The 18,363-nt window shown below is 36.3% G+C and overlaps 1 protein-coding gene across 1 annotated transcript in view; it reads left to right on the top strand.

Annotated features, from left to right (window-relative positions):
• LOC103257707 (receptor-type tyrosine-protein phosphatase R-like) overlaps window positions 1-14,984 on the top strand; it is a gene marked incomplete at its 3' end in the record, with an annotated part of 37,009 nt that extends 22,025 nt beyond the window's left edge. Inside the window, exon 2 of the mRNA XM_008055408.1 lies at window positions 14,689-14,984. Coding sequence (XP_008053599.1) covers window positions 14,689-14,984 — 296 coding nt within the window. The remainder of the gene's footprint in view (window positions 1-14,688) is intronic.
• Window positions 14,985-18,363: the final 3,379 nt, after the last annotated feature.

Raw genomic sequence — 18,363 nt, 5'->3', positions numbered from 1 at the left:
CTGTGCAATAGATCTCAGAATGTATTCCTGTCTACCTGAAATGATGAACCTTTGGGTTAACATCTCCCCACTCCTGCCCCACTCTCCATCCCAGCCTCTGGTAACCATCATTCTACTCTCTACTATTTAGATTCCACATGTAAGTGAAATCATGTGGTACTTGTATTTCTGTGCCTGACTTATTTCATTTAGCACAATAAAACCTCTAGTTTTATTCATGTCACAAAGGACACAATTCTCTTTATTTTAAGACTAAATAGTATTACACTGTGTACATATACCACATTATGTTTGTCCATTCATCTCTTGAAGAACACTCAGGCTGATTCTATATCTTGGCTAATTAGAGTAATACTTCAGTGAACATGAGAGTACAGATATCCCCTCAACATATTGATTTTAATTTTGGGGGTCATATAGCCAGAAGGGGGATTGCTGGATCATATGGAAGTTCTATTTTTAATTTTCTTGAAGATCTCCTATACCATTTTTCATGATTGCTGTACATGTTGAGTATCCCTAATCCAAAAATCCAAAATCCTTAATGCTCCAAAATCAAAATTGTTTTGAGTGACACCATGATTTCAAAGGAAATGTTCATCTTAGCACTTTGAATTTCAGATTTTTGTATTAGTAATGCTCAGCTGATATGCATTCTATAAATACTCCCAAATTCCAAGAAATTCAAAATCTGAAACACTTCTGGTCCCCAGAATTTTAGGTAAGAGATACTTGACCTATACTCATTTACATTCCCATCAACAATGTGCAATAGTTCCCTTGTTATCACATATTGGCCTACACTTGTTATCTTTCATTTTCTTCATAAAAATCATTCTAATAGGTGTGAGGTGATATCTCATTGTGGTTTTAATTTGCATTTCACTGGTGATTAATGATGCTGAGTATGTTTTCATGTACTTACTGGCAATTTGTGTGTCTGATTTTGAGAAATGTCAGTTTCGATTTTTTTGTTTATTTTTTAATCAAGTTATTTGTTTTCCTGCGATTGAGTTGTTTGAGTTCTTTAGGTATTTGTGAATGGGGTTGTACTTTCAATTTGGGTCTTGGCCTGCTTTTTGTTGGTGTATAGGAATGCAACTGTCTTTTGCACATCTATTTTGTACCCTAAGATTTTGTCAAAGTCCTTTATCAGTGCCAGCAAGTTTTTAACAGATTCTCTTGGATTTTCAAGGTACAGGATCATATCATCAGCAAAGAGGGATAAATTGACTTCCTCTTTTCCTATTTGGGTACCCCTGATCTCCTTCTCTTATCTAAGTGCCCTAGCTAGGACTTCCAACACAATGTTGAACAAGAGGGGTAAGACTGGGCAGCCTTGTCTTGTTCCAGTTTTCAGGGAAAATGTTTCCAGTTCCTATCCATTTAGCAATATCTTAACTGTGGGTTTATCATAAATGGTACTTACTATTTTGAGATATGTTCCTTCCATACCTAGGAGTTTGAGGGTTTTTATCAAGAAGGGATGCTGGATTTTATCAAAAACTTTTTCTGCATCTAATGATACTATTATGTGGTTCTTGTTTTTACATCTGTTGATGTATTTAATTACATTTATGGTCTTGTGAATGCTGAACCAACCCTGCATCCTGGGATTGAGACCTACTTGGTCATTGTGGATGATTTTTGAGATGTGTTTTTGGATCCGGTTTGCTAGAATCTTGTTGAGAATTTTTGCATCTATGTTCAGAAGGGATATTGGCCTGTAGTTCTCTTTTTTTGTTGGATCTTTACCCAGTTTGGGTATCAGTGTGATGTCAGCTTCCTAAAATGATTTGGAGAGAATTCCATCTTTCTCACTTGCCTGGAATACTTTCAATTGGATTGCTAATCAGCTCCTCTTTGTATGTTTTGTAGAATTCTTCTTGTAAAGTCATCCAGTTCAGTGATTTTTTTTTTCTTCTTTTTTGGTAGGTAGTTTTTGTATGACAGAGTCAATTTCCTGGGTTGTTATTAGTCCTTTTAGTGTCACTATGTCTTCTTGTTTCAACCTGGGGAGGTTTTGTGATGTCAGAAAGTCCTCCATTTCATTTAGGTTATCAAGTTTGTTTCCATATAGGTGTACATATTAATCTCTGATAATCTTTTGTATTTTCGGGGTCAGTTGTGATTTGGTGTTTTGTATTTCTGATTGTGTTTATTTGGGCTTTTTCACCCTTTTTCTTGGTCAGTCTGGCTAGGGGTCTATCAATCTTGTTAATTATTTCAAAGAACCAGCTTTTTGTTTTGTTGATGTTTTCTATGATCTTAATGTCTTCTATGTTTTGTCTTTTTTGTCTTCTATATGGAATATTTGGGCTCTTATTTTGACAATTTGGATTCTTCAGCTAAAGTTGGGGTTTTGGTAGTCTTCTCTTTCCAGGTCCCTTAGGTGATTTGTTAGGCTCTCAACTTGTGAAGTTTTGTATATGGTGTGATATAAAAACCCAACCTCATTCTTCTGCATGAACTCTCTATTTTGTCCCATTGATCTATGCATTTATTTATTTGCCAATACCACACTGTCTTGATTACTGTAACTTTATAGTAAGTCTTTTTTAAAAAATAGGAGTCTCACTCTGTCACCCAGGCTGGAGTGCAGTGGCATACTGGAACAACAGGTACATGCCACCACACCAGGCCAAGTTTTTGACTTATTAGATGAGGTCTCACCAAGTTGCCCAGACTGGTCTTGAACCCCTGGACTCAGGCAGTCCTCTCACCTCAGCCTCCCAAAATTCTGGGATTACAGGTATAAGCCACCATGCCCAACTTATAGTAAGTTATAGAATTGGGCAGTATTACTCCTCTAACTTTATTTGACTTTTTCACAATTGTTTTAGCTTTTCTATTTATTTTTCTTTTCTCTTTAGATTGAAAATATAGTTTATTTAGAAAGTTGATTGAAGAGAGTTAGAAAAGGGGGATCCACCTCCCCCAGACTGGGGAGGGGGCTAGTGCTTAAAGAAAAGCATGGCCCAGCCAGAGGTCAAAGAGCAACATGGCTGGGCCAGGGCTTAACAAAAGCGTGATGGGGTTATTTTACTTTTCTATGTAAATTTTAGAATTGGCATATCTAGATCAACAAAAAATTCTGCTTAGATTTTATTGTAATTTGGGATAATTGACAAGTTTATTATGTAGCCTTCCAGTTCATAAACATAGTATATCTGTTCATTTGTTTAGGTCTTGATTTCTTTGCTCAGTGTTTTGTAGTCGTTTTCAGTATATATATATACATATATGTATATATATGTATGTATATATATAGTACATATTTTGTACATGTATGTATTTGTACATGCAGATGTATACAGTACATATTTTGTACATGTATGTATTTGTACATGCATATGTAGATATCTTGTTAGATTGATATCTAAGTATTTTATTTTTTGGTGTTGTTATTTTTTAACTTCAGTTTTCAATGTGCATTGCTAGTTTATACAAATGCCATTGATTTTTGTAGGTTGGCCTTGTATTCTGACCTTGCTAAACTTACCTATTAGTTCTAGGAAGATTTTTGTGTATTTCTTGGATTTTCTACAGAAATACCTACATCACCTGAAAATAAGATAGTTGTATTTCTTCTTTTCCAATCTGTATGTCTTTTGCCTCTTCTCTTTGTCCTATTGCACTAACTAAGACTTTTAATACAAGGTTGTATAGCAATGGTATGTGTCATACCTGCCTTCCCCTTCTATCTTAGGAGGGAAATATTCAGTCTTTCACCATTAAGTATAATGTTAGCTGTGTGGTTTTGAGTAGTACCTATTATTAGTTTGAGGATATTCCTTTCTATTTCCAACTTGTTTATTTTTTTACTATAAATAGACATAAATTTGGCAAAACTTTTTTTCATCAATTTATATGATAATGTTGTTTTAGTTATTCAGACTGTCAATATGGTGGATTATATTGATTGCTTTTAAAATACTGAAGCAGCCTTGCATTTCCAGGATAAACCATACTTGGTGGTCGCATATTATTCTTATATATTTCTGCATTCAATTAATTAATATTTTGTTGGGAATTTTGCATTTATGTTTATGAGCAATACTCATTTATAGTTTTATTAGTGTGATCACTCTCTGGTTTTAGTTTCATCAAATGATTTTGGTAAATATTCCCTCTTATTTGGGGGAAGAAATTGTATAGAATTGGTGCTATCTTTTTCTTTGAATATTTGGTAGAAATTGTCAGTGAAGCCATTTTGATCCTAAAGATTTCTTATTCAGAAAAAGTTTAAATAGAAGTTTAAATTCTTTCAGAATTTTAATATAATTTAGATTATTTATTTCATTTTTGGTGAGTTTCATTAGTTTGTTGCTTTCAAGGAATTGGTAATTTTATCTACATTGTTGGGTTCATGCAGAAAATTGTTATTCTTTTTATGTCTGCTGATTCTGTGTGGTATTGAAAATCTGTGTTCTCTCTGTCAGTCTTCATGATTATTATAAATTTTGATGATCTTTCAAAGAATGAGCTTTTGTTACATTGATTTCCCTTTTTGTTATTGATGTAATTAATTCTCCTTTTAACTTTTTATTTCTTTGCATTTGTCTTTCTTTGTTCTAGTTTCTTAAAGTGGAAGCTTATATTATTAATTTCTTCTTTTCTAATATATCCATTTAATGTTGTAAATTTTTCTCTAAGCACTACTTAAACTGCATCTCACAAATTAAAGTGTTTTATTTTAAAGTTGTGAGATACAATTCAAGATTAGGTGGTTTGGTTCAAAATATATCTTGTGATTTCTTTGTGGTCCATGGATATTTAGAAGTGTGTTGTTTAATTTCCAAATGCTTGGAGATATTATTGTTTTCCTTTTGTTATTGATTCTTAGTTTAATTCATTTGTGATCAGAGAGTATGCCTTTGTATGAGATGAGTTTTTTCAAAATGTGTTTTGTTTTATGACCCAGGATATGTTCTGTCTTGGTGAATGCCTCATGTGCACTTGAAAAGAATATATAATGTGTAATGTGGTTTTCTTGGTTATTGTGTTCTATAAATATCTATTAAAACCAGTTGGTTGATGGTTTATCTTTCATGCTGATTTTTCCCTTACTGATTTTCTGTCACCTAGTTCTATCTGTTATTGAGAGGATTACTAAAGTATTCAACCATTATTGTGGATTTTCCTGTTTCTCCCTTCAGTTTTGTTTCATGTTAAGCTCTTTTTTTTTTTTTTTTTTTTTTTTGAGTTGGAGTCTCACTCTGTCGCCCAGACTGGAGTGCAGTGGCTGCTCCCAGCCACCGCAGCCTCGACCTGCTGGGCTCCGGCGATCCTTCTGCCTCAACCTTCCGAGTAGGCAGAATTACAGGCACGCGCTACCACGCCCGGCTCAATTTTGATTTATTGTAGAGATGAGGTCTCGCTGCCCAGGCGGGTCTCGAACCCGCGGGCTCAGGCAATCCACTCACCTCAACCTCCCAAAGGCGCGGGATTACAGGCTGAGCCACCGAGCCCAGCTTAAGCTCTTTTTTGATGCATACATATTTAGGATTATTGTGGATTCTTATGTATACTGCATCATATGTCCATCATTATGTAATGTCCCTCTTTATCCTTGGTAATTTCTTTGCCCTGAAGTTGCATTATCTGATATCAATACAGTTACAGTTACTGTAGTTTTATTTTGATTAGTGTTTACATGATTTTTTTTAATTTTTTCACTTTCACCCTATCTGTATCACTATATTTGGGGTAAGTTTCTTTCACTTTCACAACTGTATCTGAGTCCAGGGTCAGGTGTTGAGAGGACAGAGAGTAGAAAAAGCTATGACAGTTGGCTGTTTTAGAATTGCATCCCTACCAACAGAGAACTCATCATCTCAATTGTCACATTTCCAAAATGTTTTCTTTAGTTTATTCATAAAGTTAAAGTGAAGGAGGTGATAAAGAGGTAACATTTGAAGATAAAAAAAAGACAAAACTAATTCCAGACACTATCCCTGTGATCCTCAAACTTCAGAGTTTGAGTATGAGAAGAATTCTATTATAAATCAGAATTTCTAGGCTACATCTAGAGAGATTCTGCTATGGTGATTCTAAGCTGAGGTCTGAGTAACTGCATCATTATGTCCCAGGTGATTCTGATGCAGGTGGTCTAAGGGCCGCCTTGAAAAACCTATTTTTTTTTTTACCAGCATAATGACCATTTGTATACCTAATCCTAAATTGTAACTCACAATTTTAAAATAAATAAAATTTTTTTTAAAAAAAACTTTTTTCTACCTAATGGTTGTAATAGAACACTGGGCATTATGCTGACAGTTTGGAACTCATTACTAAAGGACAAGACAAGACTAAATTCTTACTCAGAGACAACTGAATAAGGCTGGGAAATTTTAGTTGTGCTTCAATGGTGTTTTAAATTAGACTTTTTCTCTTTTTGGTAAGCTAATCTTAGCACAAGAGACATTTGTTAGCTGGACTCATCTATTATATTTAGATAAAGTGGCTCTAAAAAGGTTTTCTGTAACTGATACTACATAAAAAGAAAGATAGAAAATAATTGTGTGATTTATTCAGTTCTGCATTTATTTTTCCCCTACTCAGATATCTACATTCTCTAACCTTCTAAGCTGCTTTCCTTTAAAAATGTAACCTTTATATAGAATTTAGAGTACAGGAATTGCTATTTTTACAGCCTTTGCCCTCCATAAAGCCCTTTGTGATCCAGCATATGTCCTGCATCTTCGGCAATTCTGTCTCACCAATATGCCTTCAAATTTCTCTTAGGAATAAAACAACAGGCTATTTTATAAGCACAAGTCAGGATTAGCTACACAAGCAGGCTCCTTGTAGGTGAAGTTTGAATCTACAATTGGCCCTCAATTCCCCTGGTTTAGGACCAGGCACCCTTTGTGATGCTATGTTCCCCCTCCCTCACTCCCTCTCCCGGCAGTGAGTGCTGATTCCTATGATTGACTGCTGATTCCTCTGATTGTTGATTCCTCCCTTGTGCTCAAGTGATTAATGTTCAGGTCCCACTTATGAGTGAGAACATTCAGTATTCAGTTATTTATTTTGGTGATAGATCACTAAATATGATGGTCTTCGACTCCATCAAATTTGCTGCGAAGTTCAGGATTTTGTTCTTCTTTATGGCTGTAGAATACTCCATTGTGTATATGTACCACATTTTCTTTATCTAGTTCACTTTTGATCGGCAGTGGGGTTGGTTCCCTGTTTTTGCTATTGTGAATAGTGTGGCAATGAACATACAAATGCAGGCATATTTTTGGTAGAATGATTTATGTTCCTCTGGGCATATTCCCAGGAAAGATATTACTGGATCATATGGAGAGTCAATTTTTAGTTCTTTTAAGAATCGCCACACTGCTTTCTATAGAGGTTGGACTAGCTGACACTCCCACCAACAGTGTAGAAGCATTCCCTTTTCTCTGCACCATCACCAGCATCTGTTGTTTCTTGACTTATTAATGATAGCCATCCTTACCACAGTTAGATAGTATCTCATTGTAGTTTTGATTTGTATGATACTTATGAGGCTGAACATTTTTTCATGTATCTGTTGGATGCTTGTATATCTTCTTTAAGAATTATCTATTAATGTCTTTTGCCCACTTTTTGATAGGATTTTTTTCCCTTCAGCTTGTTTGAGTTCCTTTTAGATACTCGATGCTAGGCCTTTGTCAGATACATAATTAGCAAATATTTTTTTCCCATTCTGTGCATTGTCTCCCCACACTTTTGATGGTTTTCTTTTGCTGTGCAGAACCTTTTCAGTTTGATGAGTTTCCACTTGTTTATCTGATCTTCTTTGGCATTCACTTTTGAGAATTTGATCAAGTATTTGTTGCCTACTCCATGTGTATAAGAGTTGTTTCCTACATTTTTTTTCTAGGATTCTTATAGTTTGAGGTTTTATGTTTAGGTCTTTGATCTATTTAGAGTTTATTTTTGTATATGACAATAGGTAGGGGTCCTGTTTCATTCTTCTGCATGTTTCTTCATTCTTCTTTCAGCCAGTTCTTTCAGCACCATTGCTAAATATGATCTCCTTTCCCCAGTGGTTATTATTGGTGGTTTTGTTGAAGATGAGTTAGCTGAGATAAAGTTTTTGCTTCTAGAAACTCTCTCCTGTTCCATTGGTCTGTGTGTCTATTCTTGTACCAGTACCAGGCTATTTAGTTTACTGTAGTCTTATAGTAAAGTTTAAATCCTGAAAGTGTGATACCTTCCACTTTTTTCCTTTTGCTAAGTATTATTTGGCTATCCATGCTCCTTTTTGCGCCCATATGAATTTCTGTGTTGTCATATTCAGGTATGAGAAAAACAATGTTGATAATTTGATGGCTATTGCATTGAGTCTGTAGATTGCCTTGAGTAGGATGGATATCTTGACTATATTGATTCTTCCAACCTGTGATTATGGAATGTTTTCCCATTTGTTTGTGTCATCCTTGATTTCTTTGAACAGTGTTTTGTGGTTCTCATTTTAAAAGTCTTTTGATTCTCTGATAGGTAGATGCCAAGTATTTCATTTTTTGTGTGTGGCCATTGTAAATGGGATTGTGCTTCTTATTTGACACTGTCTGTTTGTTGCTGGTGTATAGAAATACAACTGTCTTTTGAATATTGATTTTGTACCCTGAGACTTTACCAAAGTGGATTATCAGTGTGATGAGACTTTTGAATGTTTCCCTAGGGTTTTCAATATATGGAGTCATATTGTCTGCAAAGAGGGATATCTTGATTCTTTTTCTATTTGGATACTCCTGATTTCCTTCTTTTACCCAATTTGCTCTGGCTAAGACTTCCAGTATTCTGTTGAACAGGAGAGGTGAGAGTGGGAATCCTTGTCTAGTTCCCATTCTTAGAGGAAATTCTTCCAATTCCTGCACATTGAGCAAAATGTTGTTTGCAAGATTATCATAGATGGATCTTACTGATTTGAGGAATATTCTTTCTATGCCTCACTTCTCAAGAATTTTTATCAAGAAGGGATGCTGAATTTTGCCAAATGCTTTTTCTGCATCTAATGACAAAATCATGTGATTCTTGGTTTTACATCTGTTTATGTGCTGAATTATGTTTACGGTCTTGCAAATGTTGAACCATCCTGCATCCCAGGAATGAAGCCCATTTGGTCATGGTGGATGATCCTTGAGATCCATTGTTGGATCCAGTTTGCTAGAATCTTGTTTAGGATTTTTGCATCTGTGTTCATCAAGGAGATTGGTCTGTAATTATCTTTCCTTTTGGGGTCTTTGCCAGGTTTGGGTATAAGTATGACGTTGGCTTCATAAAATGAGTTGGGGAGTATTCCCTCTTTCTTGATTGCCTGGAAAACCTTCAGTAGATTGGTATCAGCTTCTCCTTGCATGTCTTGTAGAATTTAACTGAGAAGCCATTAGGTCTGGAGCTTTTTTTTTTTTTTGGTAGGTAGTTTTTTTTGACTGAGTTAATTTTCTGGATTGTTATTTGTCTGCTTAGTTTGATTTCTTCTTGTTTCAACCTTGGGAGGTTGTGTAATGTCAAAAAGTGCTCCATTTCCTTTAAGTTTTCTAGTTTATTTGTATACAGGTTTTTATAGTAATCTCTGATAATCTTTTGAATTTCTTCAGGGTCAGTTGTGTCTTAGCCTTTTGCATTTCTAACTGTAGTTATCTGGGCTTCCTTTCTCTCTTTCTTTAGTCAGTCTGGCTAAGGGTCTGCTGATCTTATTTATCTCTTCAACACGTCAGACTTTTGTATTGATTTTTTTCTATGATATTTTCATCTTCTGTGCCTTGAAGTTGCAACTTTATCTTGGTAATCTGGATTCTTCTGCTGAAGTTAGGATTTTGGTAATTTTGCCTTTCCAGCTTCCTTTTGTGTGATGTTAGGCTTTTTACTTGGGATCTTTCTGTTTTCTATATGTGTGTGTGCAATACTATGAATTTTCTTCTTAACACTGCATTCATGGCAGCCCAGAGACTCTGATAAGGTGTGTATTTATTTGTTCTCATTTGTTTCTGGGAATCTTTTTATTTCTGTCTTGATTTTCATGTTGACCCAGAAGTTGTTCTGCAGTATGTTGTTTAGTGTCCATGTCTTTGTGTGTTTTGGGGGGATCTTGTTGGTGGCAATATTTATCTTTATTCTACTGTAAGATGCATGGTATCATTTTAATCTTTTGGAATTTGTTTATGCTTGATTTATGAGGATTCAATCTCTGAGTATGTTCCATGTGCTGATGAGCACAATGTGTACTCTGTAGTTGTTGGGTGAAGTCTGTAGATGTCTAAGTCCATTTGATTGAGCATCAAGTTGAGGTTCTGGATCTCCCTGTTGATTTTTTGCCTCAAATATCTATCTAGAGCTGATAGTTGGGTATTTAGGTCTCCTGTTATTATTGTTTTAGGGTCAATATCCTCTCTTAATAGTTGAGTTACAAAACCTGGTGTGCCTGTATTGGGTGCATATATGTTTAGAGTGGATATTTATGGCTGGTGGATTGAGCCTTTTATCATTATATAGTGTCCTTCTGTATCCTTTTGAACTTTTGGCTTGAAGGCTGTTTTGTCTGACATTAGAATAACTACTCCTGCCATCTTTTGTTTTCCATTAGCCTAAAAGTTTATTTTCCATCTTCTAACTTTGAGTCTGTAGGTGTCCTTTGTAGTGAGAGTAGTTTCCTGGAGGTAGCAGATTACTGAATTGTGCTTTTTTAGATCCAGTTTGCCACTTTATGTTTTCTTCAGTAGTGTATTTAGTTCATTCACATTCAGGCTGATTGTGTGAGAGTTTTTCCCTGTTATAGGGCTATATGCTCCATTACTCCATTAACTCTGTTTATCTGTACTCTAGTGATGTGCATGGCTGTTCTTTTTTTTTTCCTGTGCTCAGCACCTTCTTAAGCATCTCCTGAAGGGCTGGTCTGAAGACAGCATATTCTCTTAGGAACTTGATGTCTAGAAAGGATTTTAGTTGTCTGTCACTGATGAAACTTAGCTTGACTGGGTAGGAAATTATTGGTTGAAATTGCTTATCTTTAAGAACATTAAAAACTGGACTCCAATTCCTTCTGGCTTGTAGTGTTTCTGTAGATAAATCTGGAGTGATTCTGATTCATCTTCCCCAGTAGGTAGTCTGACATTTCTCTTTTGTTGTCTTTAGGATTTTTTCTTTTATACCTACTTTGTGTAGGTAGATAACTATGTGTCTAGGGTTTGGTTTTCTCATGTAATTCTTTGCGGAGGTTCTCTGAATCTTTTGTGTTTGAATGGTTGCATCTCTGGTGAGATGAAGAAAGTTTTCTTTGATGACTTTATGGAATGCTTGTTCCAAGGTGTCCTCCATTTCACTTCTGCTTCAAAGATAACTATCAGGTGTAAGTTTGGCTTCTTGATATAATCACACATCTCATAAAGTCGTTGCTCTTTCTTTTTGTGTTTTTTCCCTGTGTTTTTAACAGATTGGGTTAATTCCAAATTTTGGTCTTCAAGCTCTGAGATTCTTTCCTCTGCTTGGTTAATTATACTCCCTATGCTTGTTAGTTTTTTTTTTTTTTTTTTAATTTTATAGATGGAGTTCTTTATTTCCACTATTTCAGAATAGGCCTTCTTGAAATGGGCCAACTCTTTTACAGTTTTATTGAGTTTCACTTCTTTTTCTTCTTGATTTTTGTTCATTTTTACCAACCAATGTTTGATTTTTGTAGCTGTCATCTGAGGGAAGCCTTTCTGGGAGGTTTCCACTGTTTTTGCTCCTATGGCTGTTTTTTTGAGTGCTGTCTCTTTAGGACTCTGAAGGTTACCTTGTTTTTCCATTGATTTTTCTTCACTTGCCATGGATCTCTTTTCCTTCTCTATAATTCCATCATTCAATGAGAGAGGGAGAAGCATATTGCAGGTTCTTTCTCTCCCTCTGCTAAACTAGACAAATCAGTTTTCAGCCCAAGCAGAGCTTCTGATTCTCTCCAAGCCTGAAACAAGACAGAGGATGGGGTGGCCAGAATTCTACACCTGCCTTTCTTTCTAGTCTTTGTGTGTGCAAAGAGTCTGCTGCTAAGTGCAGAGTGTATCTGCGGTGGAGCCTCTACTCTGTTCTGCTGGCACAAGTGGCACCAGTCTGCTTCTCCTCTAGCTACCAGCAGCATACATGTCAGCTAGGTTTACTCTGCATGGGGCTCTCTTCCTGCTTGGGAAGGGGCTGCCAAGGTAGCCGTGGTGGCCACTGGCGAGTCCATTTCTCAACTCACTTGGTTGCCCTCTGTTGTGTCCCAACCAAGGCTCTACCAATGTGGGCCCAGTGGCTCATGTGTGAGTGGGAAGGGGTAAACTGATTCAAATTTCTTTGAATCACTCCCCCTTATTCTTTCCCAAGCAGAACCTCCATCTTTGTTTGAGTCTGGAACAGGTCTGGATGGGGAGCCCAGAGTCCTGGTCTGCCATTGTTTTCTGGTCTCTGTGCATTCAGAGACCTCTTCTAGGTGCTGGGTGTATTGCCCATCAATAAGTGTTCAGGGAGTCTCAGTCAATCAGTGACTGAATCTACACTCTCTGTCTTGCTAGGTGAGAGAGGTGCCAGTCTGCTGCTCCATGGTGACCAGTTTGGAGTTGATCTTTTTTTAGATCATTTGAATTACTTTTCATGTGGATTCTGAAATAGTAATAGAAACTGATCATCATGTTTCAATTCTGACCATGCTAAATTGACTGTAACTTTTTTAAGCAATCAAGTTCCCATAATTTGCCAAATATGATGATTGGACAATTATTACCTTGAAATAACTGTACATTTTCTTTCTCGAACAAAATAAGTTCCTCAAATTTGGAAATGAAACTATCAGTGGGAATATATGTAATATTATGGAATTCAGAACAGGGTACTTCAATGTTGTTATTCTTGTCACAATTTTATTAGTGGAGAATACTGCTAAAATGTTTTAGATGCATATTGATTTTCTGACAACAGGGTGTTCATTTAATATTTTACTGAAAGTAATTCACTAAATGGTATTTTGTCCTGAAAGAGTTCCCACACTTCTAAAAGGTGAACGATTTCCTCTCTCTTCTCTGAGAAACTGAGTCTGATATTGTGTTAGAGAGCTACCATGAAGTGGTTGCCTTGGAGCTAAGAAATAGAATGGCATGCTATTTTCATCCTAGCTTAGTTTTCTGATACTCTTCATTTAAGTATGATTACTTTCTTTGGGGAAGGCATATTGCATGCTTAAATGAACTTGAGCTTATCACCTTACAGACATGCTCTCCTATCAAATAGAGGGATTTATAATGCTCAGTAGAATGAGAATTATATCTGCCATGATAGTACTATTGAAATTGAACTTCTAAATAACTGAAATTTGCAAAAAACGAAAGAGATATGCAGGTCCTTGCAAGATTTGGGAAGTAAATGATATAATATTTGGAGATTGGAGAAGAATTTTTGTAAAAAGAGGTAAGTAATTTTCTAAGGACAGTATTTGTACATGTTATTTTTGCCACAGGCATGCCTAGATAAAATCTAGGGTATCTAGGGTTGCTAGGCACTATGTGGATGACATTACTATGTTGTGATCTGTCCACTCTGTTCATCATGCTATATGGAAGATTTTACATTTGCTTTTCTAATTAGTGTTTGATTTGGTAATATTCTTTTTTATTCATATGTATTATCCATCTCCCCCATGACCAGGAATAAATAGGAGAAACAGTTATTCAACTCAATGGATATTTATCTAAAAGAAGAAATAAAGATGAATGTATTTGTTAGTATATAGGTTAATTTGCTGTGACTAAGATATTTAAAATAGCAGCTAAAACAAGAAGAAAAATTGCTTCTCTCCTATGTAAAGTCTGAGTGGGAACTCTAGGGTTGGTATGGTAGTTCCACTTTCATCAGAGACCAAAATCCTTTTGTCTTATTTCTCTACCATCCTTAGCACATGTTTTCCACCATGCTCCCACCAGACCATCTACATTTCAGCCCGCACAAAGAAGGAAAGGTAGAAAGGCTATATCACATCTCTGCTAACATCGTGTTTATTCACATTTCAACAACTACAATTTGATCAAATGACAATGCTTACTTGAAGGAAGACTTAGAAATGTAGTCTCTGTCTGGATGGCCATATTACTAAGTAAGAAAGAGAGAATGGATATTGTTGAGACAACTGTTATTTGCTACCACAATGAGTATACACAAATTTCTTCCCTTGATGAGCTTAAAATATTCTGCAAGCATTAAAAATCTATACATAGTTAACTAGAACACCAGCAAGATAAAAATAAGTATGAAATAAGATTTATATGAAATGTTAGCAATCGAAGGAAAGCTTAAATATGATATACATGTCTATCATTTCAGAAACAGATAGGGCTCCAGAAATGAAAGCCCAACAGGGTATTGAAATTGTGGGTTTAGATTTATAAAGGAAATTTCTCAGTAAAAGAGGCATTTGAAGAATTGATAATCAGGACTTTTTCAAACTACAACCACTTCTACTCACCTAAAGTCGCTGAGAAGCCTCCATACCAACAAGTGTGTTCTATTTGTTGGGGATGTGGAAACAGGAAGAAAAAGATGGAGACTAACAGTCCTAAATCCTTCACAAGTTGTAAAGTCATAAAGTCATAAGTCATAAAGGGTAGCTTTCCTTATCATATAGTTTTACCTGTCTTACTGAATAGAATCTTTGATATCCTTTCTGCTTATTCCCTCTTTCAGGGTGCTTTTCAGGAAATAATGATCACTTTTTGGCAATTAATCAGAAGAGTGGGAAGCCAGTATTCATTTATCACCATTCGCAAGACACTGAGAAGAGCCTGGATATGGCTCCACAAAAGATATATAAGCATAGCTACCATTCATCTTCTGAAGTTCAAGCAAGAAAACACCACCAAATTGTTAATTCAGCAATTCCTAGACCTGCGTATGACCCCTCTCTCAATCTGTTGGCTGTGACTGGTCAAGATATTGAAGTGGAAAATCTTCCAATCCCAGCAGCAAATGTAATTGTGGTGGTAAGTAGTATGTTTAATTCATGCTGAGGCTGATGTTGACACTTTCTTTTGTCATTGAATCTTGACAGAAATACTAATTGTGAATAGTTATTGAATATCAATGTCTATTTACCAAAGCATCTATTCCCTGATATTTCTCTTTTGTTGCTTGACTATTGTCTGTTTTCTTCTTCCTGTGAAATCAGAAAACTTGTCTCTATCCTCTGCTCATAGCACAATGCATGGCACTTGGTACATACTAAATAAATATTTGAATTAAAATTTGCTTTAGGAAGATCTTACACTTGTAGCTGATCATATTCTGTACTTACCTCCTTCCTTTTGTGCTAATCTGTTTTAAGAAGATAGACATGGCCAGGCCTGGTAGCTCAGCCTGTAATCCCCACACTTTGGAAGACTAAGGTGAATGAGTTGCCTGAGCCTGTGGATTCGAGACAAGCCTGGGAAAATTAGTGAGACCTCATCTCTACAATAAATCAAAAATTAGCTGAGCATGGTAGTGCACACCTGTAGTTCTGGCTACTTGGAAGGCTGAGGTGGCAGGATCTCTGGCACCCAGCAGGTCAACGCTGGGGTGGCCATAAGCATACCACTGCACTCCAGCCTGGACAACAGAGTGAGACTCCAACACACACACACACACACACACACACACACACACACACACACACACACACACACAAGATAGGCCTTAGTTTCAGCTTATGAAAATAGAATGTACTTTTTGAAGATCCTTTGGTCACTTGAATCAAATTATAATAAAGGAAAAGACACTTGAAAAGGAAGGGGTTTTGTAGGAGGAAGCTAGTTTTCTGTCACTGGAGCAAATAAAAATGGATTGAGAGAAATTATTGACAATATTGCTTATTTCATCACTATTGACAATATTGCTTATTTCATCACTTTACTGATGAAAGTGAAGCTATGGTCCTATTGCTTATATTCTTAGAGTAATCCAGGTCAGATGCTTGAAATTTGTGAAAAAATATCATAATTTAAATGTGTGCTGAGGCTGACACCCTATTTGGACTATAGTCCCTCTCAAGTTTAACATTCGAATAGGATAATCCACATTAAAATTACAAATTAGTAGGTTGTTGCTTTATTTATGCTCCAAAATATAATCAAATGAGTTGATTTTTGAGTCCAAGATAATTCACTGAAATCATATTTGCATTTTGGCAACCTCTGTATGCATCAAATGTAACTAAATGTAACAAGCTTCTTTTTCTTTATTTTTTTAATCTACTACATTTGGTACACTTTACTTAGTATTAAGAACCAAAGATCCCTCCTTAGTGTTTCAACCAGCATACATTGAACATTTATGATGATCCAGTTTTCACTTGAGGCATCTAGAAATAGAGACAAATGAAGTAGTCTCTGGTTTTGCTTGGGAAAATTCTGAGAGAAAATAGTAATAATTCAATAAAAATTACAAGTTGAAACACAAGATGAACCCTTGTTAAGAGAAAATATGTGGGTAATTGGCATCCCGAAATACTTGAACAAGTTCTCTGCATTTACACAAGTAACAGATGTTCTGAAGGTGAAAGTCATGTACTTTGTCTATTCAGTGAAGGTAAATGATGTTAATAATGTCTCTGAGCCGGGCTCAGTGGCTCAGCCTGTAATCCCGTGCCTTTGGGAGGCTGAGGTGAGTGGATTGCCTGAGCCCGTGGGTTTGAGACCTGCCTGGGCAGTGAGACCTCATCTCTACAATAAATCAAAAAATCATCCAGGCGTGGTAGTGTGCACCTGTAATTCCAGCTACTCAGAAGGCTGAGGCAGAAGAATTGCTGGAGCCCAGCAGGTCGAGGCTGTGGTGGCCAGGAGCAGCCACTGCACTCCAGTCTGGGTGACAGAGTGAGACTCCAACTCAAAAAAAAAAAGTCTCTGTATCTGGAAATGCCCATGTTAATGCTAGGGCTTATGGGAGATATTTCTAGTGACCATCGTATACTCACAGTCATTAACTCTTAAAGTCACTGTGAATTACAGTTCAAGAGGTTTGTTCTATCTTGCAATGTCATATACTCTCTAGTTAATTTAATAGTATGGAAGATAAAAGGCATCAATGAGGATTTCTGGCAGGTCATTTCACTTTTAGTTTATTTGTGGTTGGAGAGTCATGAAGTAGCTGTGCTTTTCTTTTTGTGTGATGATTGCATAGAGGCAATGGGTGAGTATGCTGCATTAGCCTTCCCTAACTTCTTTTGATCTAACCTCTAACCATGCTGTGGCTTTGGTAGCTGGCAATGTTTACTAGTGCTAATGTTTCCTGTAATACACTTGCATTACTAATGCACATGATGATTTAGCAGAAAAAACAGAGAGGTAGGGTTATTTTTAAAATAAATCAATAATGTTCAGCTTCCTCAAAAAGCAAAGAGGTGGCATGCAATTAAATATCAGCTGGTTTGAAGGTCCATTCTAACCAGACAAGGGATCTGTAAAAAGGCATAGAGGAAGGAGAACAAGAAGATGGCGACAGCATAGGTGAACTGGTGAGATTCTCTGAACGGACCAAGACTACATACTGCTGAATAGACAGACTGTAAAGCAGAGGGAAAAGTGAACAAAGCCAAAAGACCCTCATAAGGAAGAACAGGACATTGCAGAAGAGAAATAAAAGCAACCCCACCTTCCCTCAAAAACAGAATTGAACAGGGGGAGGGAAAGGGGGGAGAGGGAGAAAAATCTACAGAAATGAAGAAAAAACCAAAAGAAGAATATGGGTCTCTCCCAGATGCCTGGGAGAGCAGACACTGAGAAAACTGATTTTGGAATGCAAACAATGAAAAGCCTCCAGAATGAAGGGTCTCAAACTACAAATGTAGATATCAAGACAATAATGGAGAGATTAAAAAGAATTGAGGAGACACAAGAAGAAACTAGGAAGGAACTGATATCTGAGATAATAGTAATAAAGAATACTGTGAATGAAATAAATAACAAACTGATAAGCATGGAAAGCAGAATTACCCAAGCAGAAGAAAGAATCTCAGAACTTGAGGACCAAAATATAGAATTAATCCAAACTCTTAAAAACACAGAAAATAAGCTCAAAAAGACAGAACAAAACCTTCAAGAGATGAGTGACTACCTCAAGAGGCCTAACCTAAGAGTAATCAGACTCCCTGAGGCAGAAAGAGAAACAGAGACCACACTGGAACAAACTTTCCATGAGATCATTCAAGAAAACTTCCCTTATCTAATCAGTGATGCAAAAATTCAAACACAAGAGATTCAGAGAACCCCTGCAAGACAACAAATGAGAAGACCAACTCCTAGACACATAATAATTCGCCTAAATAAAGTAGGCACAAAAGAAAAAAATCCTAAAGGCAGCAAGAGAAAAAGGTCAGATCACCTACCA

The sequence above is a fragment of the Carlito syrichta genome, unplaced genomic scaffold (assembly GCF_000164805.1).
Source record: "Carlito syrichta isolate Samal-C Ts95f unplaced genomic scaffold, Tarsius_syrichta-2.0.1 Scaffold301847, whole genome shotgun sequence".
Taxonomy (NCBI): Eukaryota; Metazoa; Chordata; class Mammalia; order Primates; family Tarsiidae; genus Carlito; species Carlito syrichta.
Note: the sequence above shows the minus strand (reverse complement) of the source record. Positions and strands in the feature narration are given on the sequence as shown.